Below are 7,770 nucleotides of genomic sequence, written 5' to 3'. Positions count from 1 at the left end.
TTTCTTTTTTTTTTTTTTTTTTTTGGTACCGGGAATTGAACTCGGGTCCTTGTGCTTGCGAGGCAGGTGGCGGAACCACTGAGCCAAATCCCCGGCCCCCTTTGAGGTTTCTTAATTCTGATTCTAGACCCAGTCAGGTCTAAACTACTGGCCTTAGAGTCCTTGACCTCTACCTAGGCACCTCTAATCCCTCACTATAATCTTAGGGTCTGCTATACCTCTGGCAACCTCTGTGTTCTCACCTGTTTCCACTGACCCCTTGAGGTGGACATGGAGACATTGCCTAAGCTTTCTTGGGACAGACCCTGACCCCACATCCTGGACTCAATTCCTCTCTCAACCTCTCCAGGACTTCTAACCCCTCAGCCCCAGACACACACGGCTCCTTCATCTCTGACCTCAGTCTCCCCTAAAGTTCCCTGAGCCCTCCAAGCCCTCACTCCTCTCCCAGGTGGGCCCTGGGATGCCTGCACTCACGTCTTGGGCAGCTTCGTCTTCTTCAGGTTGTCCTCTGCCTTCTCGTCCGCCATGCCCACATGGCAGCCCAGGGCCAGCAGAGTCCTGGGTGGGGACCGAGGTGACAATGTCATGGTCTACCGAGCTCCTGACCCCATTGCCTCTATCTCTGAGTCTTTACTGTCTATGTCTCTCAGTCTGGCTGTTGAGATGTCTTCTGTCCCCATCTGTGTCAGTCTGGCTTCTGCCCTTCCCACTTTCTTTGTCTCTGTATCCCTTTGACTATGTTCATTGCCCCTATCTTCCTGTCTGCTTCTGTCTCGGTCTCTATCCCTCTGTCTTAGTCACTCAGACTCACAATGTTACCCAGGATGAGTTTCAGGGGCTCAAGAGATCCTCCTGTCTCAGCCTCCCAAGTAGCAGGGATTACAGGTACACGCCAGTGCACCCAGTTTATTGCCGCCTTTCTCTTTTGTCAGTTTTGTCTCACAATCCTTGCTTGTCTTTCTCATTCTTGTATCCTCTCTGCCAGTCTTTGTCTTTCTCTCCCCTTGCCCTCTTCTCACCAGCAGTGGCCCCTTGCTCCCTGGGACCCCCTTACTTGAGCGTCTCCCCGGACATCTGCAGGTTGTAGTTTCTCTCAGGCTCCGGGAGGCTGTGGAAGTCCACGAGACACGGGTGCAGCCTCTTGTTGTCATCCCGAACCTGGAGAAGCCCTGTGCTCAGCTCCTTGGGCTCCCTGCCCTCCTTCAGCCCTCCCAGGCTGTGACCTCGGACCTCTCGCCATTACAGTTGCCACCCACAGCCCTGAAGCCCCAGCCAGCGGCCTCCCGGCCAGCACAGGTAGGGCCTCCTCCCCTCACCGGGCCATAGGTCCAGCCCTGCTCGATGCGCGTCAGTGCCCACAGCTCATGGATATTCTCGGCCAGCTTCTCCCGAATGCGCTCCAAGTGGGGGGGCAGGACAATCTGGGGGCAGGGGGTGTTTGTAAGGTCTCTGCCATCCCGCCACCATCTCCACTGTTAACCGCCCATCCCAAGAGCCCAGGTGAACCCTGAGCAGGCCCCAGGAGCAGGGCCCTGCCCTCTTCACAGCCCTGGTCCCCACCCTGGTCTGGACTCCAGGGTTGGTGCTCAGATGAGTAAGAACAGAGTTAAGGATCATTTGGGGACAGGTTTGTCTCCCCGCCATGGACTGGGAGCTCCAGGAGGGCAGGGCCCAGCTGCCTCAGTCTCTAGCCCATCCCTCCCCAAACCAGAACCAGGGAGATGCTCAGGACCTCTCTGCTGAATGGACCGATGCGTCCCTCCCTTCTCTGTGTTGTGGGATTGATGATATCTCCCTCATGTCACCTGCCTCATAAGGCATCAGTGCTGTCCTGCGTGTAAACTACTCAGCAGGTTGAGCGTCCTTATTCTGGAAACCCAAGATCCAAAATGCTTGGAAGTGAGTGGCTTTTTGATCATCCACATAAGTGGGAAAAAAATCTATTCCTGACCTCTTGTGATGGGTCACAGTCCAAAGCAGCACACTGAAAACGTTGTATGCACGCCTGTAATCCCAGCACTCTGGGAGGCTGAGACAAGAGGCTTGCAAATTTGACCCCAGCCTGGGCAATTTAGTGAATCTGTCTTACAAATTTTTAAAAAGGCTGGGGAATGTAGCTCAATACTAAGGTCCTGGGTTCAACTAACAGCACAAGAGATGAGAAAGAGACAGACAGACCAAGACCTGATTAACTACAGTGAATAAGACCATAGGCTTCAGAATCGCACCTCCTAGGTTCAAATCAGCTGTGTGACTTGCACAGCTTGCTTAATCTCTCTGGATCTTGATTTTTCTCAGGTGGTAAATCAGGGGCAATAACAGCCTTTGCCTTATAGGGCCACAGCAAGGACCCCTTGAACTGAGACTCTGCTTGAGAGGGTCCTTTGCTTCCTCTGTGCCTCAGTTTCTCCATGCATTGAACAACAGAGTTCCCAGCTTCCAGATCAGCTCCCCATCGCTCTGACTCCTAGGGCAGCTTGCCTCCCCAGAAACCCTTATAGGCAGACTGTACCTGGACGGTGTCCACAGGGCAGGGCACAAAGTCTGTGTGTGACAGGCAGCGACTGGGGCCCACCAGGTGGGGCCCCCGGGGTCCTTCCCGTCGATACTCCTTGATGGGTTCAAGATGGAGCCGCTCCCGAGGGAGCACCGCCTCGTGGCAGGGGGCATAACCAGGAGGGGGGAGGAACTTGAATTCACCATGGCGGCCACCAAGGAGGAACCGCACCCTGGGAAAGGAGAAAGGGTACAGGGGAGTCTGGTCGTGGTAGCATACAGCAGCAATGCTGGGATTAATGGAAGGTCTGGGGAGGGGACTGAGGTGTCTAGGCAGTCATAGGGGTATAGAGGTCATTTAGGAGTCAGAAAGTCTAGGGTCAAAGGAATATTATCAGTGAATGTCATGGGAGGATCCAAAGCAAAGTGTGGGGTCATCAAGGAGTTTAGGGTGACAGAGTCTATAATTAGCAGAGTTCCTGTTAATGCAAGGGCCATTGGAAGGGCCTTTGGAGGAGACCACTGGACAGCAGGGCATCTGGGAATAATGCAAGGTTTGGGAGAGGCCAGAAGAAGATCATTTAGGAGTCACTTAGAGTCTGTTATAGTTATAAAATGACCATAATCTCCACCAAATGGACATTCAGAGAGCTGGGGGTCACTGGACAAGGACTGGGTCATTGAGAGGTCTTTAACTAACTGGGGTTATAGAGTGTCACTGGGAAAGTCTGGGCCTATTGGTTCATCACTGGAGATGCTGGCAGCATTAAGAGATTATTAGAAGAGGATGGAACCATTGGGAAAATCTAAAGTCGTTAGGGGATCAAAGAGGGCCCATGGTCATAAGGTCATTATGAGATTCTGAAGTCACCAGGGATTTAGCTCAGTGGTTCCACTGTCTGCCTCTCAAGCACAAGGTCCTGAGTTTGAACCCCAATATAAAAAAAATGTTGGGGCCAGATGCTGAAGTCATTGAAAGATTCTGGGGTTTCTGGAATCATTGGAAGGTTACTAGAAGGAACATCCTTGGAGAGCCGGAGGTCATTAGAGTGAACCCTTGACTTACAAACTCAGTTCATTCCCAAGGGCTGGTTGTAACTCAAGTTGGTCAACTGAAGGCTCAGGCTCCTCTACATAGCCTTCAAAGTCTCTCTCCTGTATACAAACAGATCTTAGTGTCCTCAAGAGAGACATTGGCCCAGGATTTCTCAAACCCATACAGGAAAGGATATCATGTTCCTTCCAGAGCTCTTTAAGAGTTAAATCTGTAACCGAGGCCATCTGAAAGCACAAGCAGCTGGCATTTGGGTCATAACTCAAGACTTTGGTGGTAAATTAAAACTAGAATTCCAGACAGAACCCAAGTTATTCATATGTCAGGCGGGGTCCTCAAGGGTCCACTGTCTATGGTTATATGGGGTCACTTAGAGGTTGCTGCAATGACAGGGAGTTGGAAGAGCCTAAGGCCATTATATGGTCACTGTGAAATTCTAGGGTCACTTAGAAGTCATTGCAATGACAAGAGTTAGAAGAATCTGTTATTGAGCTCATGTAGAGTCAGTGTGGCTTTCATGCAGGGGCTTTCTGGCCACCAGTCAGTCCTGAGGATAGACTGCTCTGTCTTGGCTTCGTAGAAGGCCATAAGTGATGGAGAAGCTGCCTAGGTCTCCAGACCTAGGATGGACAATGGGGCAAGGACAAGTTCTCACTTGATGCCAGCCGAAAAGCTGACGACAGGGAAGAAGAGCCCATCGAGGTTGAAGGCCTCAAAGACGCCCTGCACAGGACAGCCATTGATGCGAAAGGAGATAGATGGCACACTAAGGTCCAGGCAGCAGCTGATCACATCTTCAGGGGCCAGGAGGTGCTGTGCTGGAGAAGTCACTGGGCGTGCCACATGTCCTGCACCAGGGTCAACAGAGAGAGATCTGAGGTCAGAGTTTCCATGGAAGCAAGTAATATCAAGAGACAAGGGGTAGGGCCGCTCGGTGGTTCCACTGCCTGCCTCACAAGCACAAGGACCAGAGTTTGATCCCTGTACCAAAAAGAGAGAGAGAGAGAGAGACCAGGGCAGACATTGGAGGATCCCCTGGAGACTGGATTTTGGAATCCCTAAGGGCATGCATTCTCATGGACAGTCCTGTAGCTCTAAAATTAGGGGCAGAGGTCAGGGTTCCCCTGAGGTTAGGATCCTGGGAGCTGAAGGGTCATAGATTAACATCCTCCTCAAGTTAGCATTATAGAACCTTTCGGGTCACAAGTTAAAGATCAGAAGTCACAATACTCTGGGCCATCTTCTGGGATCTCTAGGGTCAGAGGCCATACTCCTCTGGGGTCAGAGTTCTGGGAGCTACGAGAAAACAAGTCAGGACCAGCATTCTGAAAGGTTTAGGATTACAGTCTTGGGAAATAAAAAGCAAGAAGTCAAAGTTTGCCTCTTCTGGAATTCAGAGTCCTGAGAACCCAAAGGTGTGTGGTCAGTCTTAGAAACTCTGGGCAATGGCCAGGGGTAAGAGCCCCCAGGGAGTTCCAGTTACCTGTCCAGAGATGCAGCCCATCAAAGCCGTAGGAGTAGAGGTCATCGCCGACCCCATTGCCACCCCAGCCCTCGCCGCCGCCAGGGTAGGGACTGTAGCCCTCAGTGAGGGCCCAGCCCACCCGCAGGTGGGTGGCCTGGGCTGTCAGAAATGGAGCCACCTCATCCACCATCACCTCAAAGTACCATTTGCCATACTGCGTGGTTCCCTCTGCTCGGCCCACAAAGATGTTGGGGCGGATACTGCAAGAGAGATGGGACAGGAGAGTTGGAGAGGAGAACCAGCTGGGGAAAAGACATCAAAAGACAGAGAGGTGGGAGAGAGCCAGGGAGAAGGAGATGGAAGGAAAACACAAACAAGCAGACAAAACAAAACCAAACAAAACAAAACACAGTGAGAGGGAGAAAGAGGCAGAAATGGAGCCTGGGAGAATCAGAGGAGTGGGGTGCCAGGGCTGGGCAAGGTGGACACCCTGGGGCTAGAGATGAGGGGAGGGACGTCCATCTAAATTGGAGTCTCTGCCTCAGGGAGGGAGGAGGGGAGTTCTGAGCCTGGAGTTGGGGGTCAGGAGCCATACCTGGTGACATAGTTGATGAGATTTGTCTGCAGCAGAAGCTCACGGCCAGGGAGCAAGTTTTCAGTAATGAGATCTTGGTTGGAGCGCACAGCCACACCATTGCACACACACAGGGAGCATAGCACATCCAGGACCTGGAGGTCAAAGTCAGAGGTAAAGGGCAAGGCATCCTGCAGGTGTTGCAGGAGTCCATGGAAGAACCAGGCTGGAAAACTAAAAGGTAAGGATACCATGTTCAGAAAAGACATGGAGACTTTGCCTAAATGGAGATAGTGAGGATGGAAAGTCAGGGATCACAGAGAAAGGACAGGGGTCCAAGAGGAAGGTCAAGCTGGATGAGGCGGCAAAGTCTGTAATCCCAGCTACTGAGGAGGCTGAGACAGGAGGATCACAAGTTCAAGGCCAACCTGGGTATCTTAGTGAGATCCTGTTGCATAATCTAAAATAAAATAAAAGGACTAGGAATGTAGCTTGGTGGTAGAGCACTCTAGTACCACACGCGCGCGTGCGCGCACACAAACACACACACACACACATACACACACACGAGAGGAAGATCAGAGAGAGGCTGTGCGTGGGTCACATGGGTTGTTGGGACAAGGCATCTGCAATGTAAGAAAAGGAGAGACTGGGACTGTGAGGAAGGAACTCGACGGGCAGAGTGCATAGATCAGTGACGGCCACAGGAATCAAGATGAGATTCTGTCCCCTATGTCTTCAGGGGTCCGCTGGAGGGCATAAGTGTGCGAAGCAGCTAGAAATCATGCAGTGGGAACTTGTAAGGCCTGCAGCAAAGGGCAAAGCATAAGTGCAGCCCACCTACAGGTTATGGAATCTGACAATTTCAAAGCCATTTCAGAGATCTGACAACGTACACCTGTGGCCCAGAATACACTTAAGAGCCATGAGCTTGAGACCTTGCTGTTGAGACAGAAGGATGTGGGAGTGGAGTCTAGGTGACAGGTAAGATGGAGAAGAGGAGTCCCGAGACCACGGGGAGAGGTCAGGGTTTGGAGGGGTGAGAGGTCAGGAGTGAGGGGCCGACCTTGTGGTTCCTCCCATGCTTGTCCAGGAGAGAGATGATGGATTTGATGTGGTTCTCCTGGATGATGTTCAGGACCTCAGGACTCTCGATCAGGACACAGTACAGCACCTCCAGGATGCCTGCCCGGGTGCCCGCAGGAGAGGTGAGGTGGTGTGGCCCTCCTCCCCGCTAATCCCCGGCCCCTCTCCCAGGTCTTCTTACCAGATGAGGCCTCCAGCCGATCCAGCTTGCTGACCAGCCAGTCCAGGTTTGTGGAGAAGAGGGCACAGTTGGTACGATTGCCACGGATAAGAGAGGCTGAGGAGGGCACGGGGGTCAGACTCAACGGGACTGGGGATCTGGAGTGCTCTTGGGGGAGTTAGGACTGAGGCCCCTTACCCAGGAGTTCGTAGAGAAGGTTCACGATCTCCTTCCAGGACTCAGCTGCCTCCTCTCCTGCAAATTCAGCAAAGTGCGCAGCGGTGGTGTAGACATTTAGGCGGTCAATGCAGTTCAGGACTAGGGTGAGCATCCCCTGGGGTGGGAAAAACAAGGGGTGGAGTCACCAGAAGGGTCCCAGACCCCCTGCTTCTTTGTCTTGCTTGGATCTACTAATTCACATTCCTTCAACAGTTAGTGGCTGTGTGTTCCGGTTTACACCAATCCTTTTAGCTCCATATCCGCATTCATTCCTATTATCCTCCTTCCTCCTTGGGTCCCCAAAGATGTTCTTGTCTTCTCTGCCTGTCGCCAACATAATATGCCCTTGTTAACATCAAGACTGAATTAATTGTGCTTCCCTTTTCTGCAATTTTCTCTCCATCCTACTCACTCCTAAGCATTCAACTCCTGGTCCTAATTGGTCTGGTTCACTTTCCACACCAACCACCAGGTTTTTTTTTTTTCCCACTTACTCCTTTTCTACATTTAAATCCTTTTTCTTCTTTTTTTTTGTGAATGATAATACATATACAGAAAAGTGAATAAAACACACATAACTGATTCTGATTATTCATGTAGTTATACTCTGCAAAGTTGAAATGAATACTGAATTATTGAATACTGAATCATTGCTCCTAGGAAAAATACAGGAAGTTCCTGTGAACCTCTGGTCACGATTTTTAATTTAATTT

At 51.4% G+C, this 7,770-nt stretch overlaps 1 protein-coding gene across 1 annotated transcript in view; it reads right to left on the bottom strand.

Annotated features, from left to right (window-relative positions):
* Positions 1-7,770, bottom strand: part of Ryr1 (ryanodine receptor 1) — a 123,215-nt gene that overhangs the window by 96,172 nt on the left and 19,273 nt on the right. The window contains exons 14-23 of the mRNA XM_010632870.3: positions 7,037-7,172; positions 6,860-6,955; positions 6,659-6,777; positions 5,614-5,747; positions 5,037-5,278; positions 4,209-4,401; positions 2,516-2,732; positions 1,320-1,424; positions 1,058-1,161; positions 478-561 (exon numbers count right to left, since the gene is read on the bottom strand). Coding sequence (XP_010631172.1) covers positions 478-561; positions 1,058-1,161; positions 1,320-1,424; positions 2,516-2,732; positions 4,209-4,401; positions 5,037-5,278; positions 5,614-5,747; positions 6,659-6,777; positions 6,860-6,955; positions 7,037-7,172 — 1,430 coding nt within the window. The remainder of the gene's footprint in view (positions 1-477; positions 562-1,057; positions 1,162-1,319; positions 1,425-2,515; positions 2,733-4,208; positions 4,402-5,036; positions 5,279-5,613; positions 5,748-6,658; positions 6,778-6,859; positions 6,956-7,036; positions 7,173-7,770) is intronic.

The sequence above is a fragment of the Fukomys damarensis genome, unplaced genomic scaffold (assembly GCF_012274545.1).
Source record: "Fukomys damarensis isolate Sample0158 unplaced genomic scaffold, DMR_v1.0_HiC HiC_scaffold_19, whole genome shotgun sequence".
NCBI classification, from domain to species: domain Eukaryota; kingdom Metazoa; phylum Chordata; class Mammalia; order Rodentia; family Bathyergidae; genus Fukomys; species Fukomys damarensis.
This window is presented reverse-complemented; position numbering and strand designations above follow the sequence as displayed.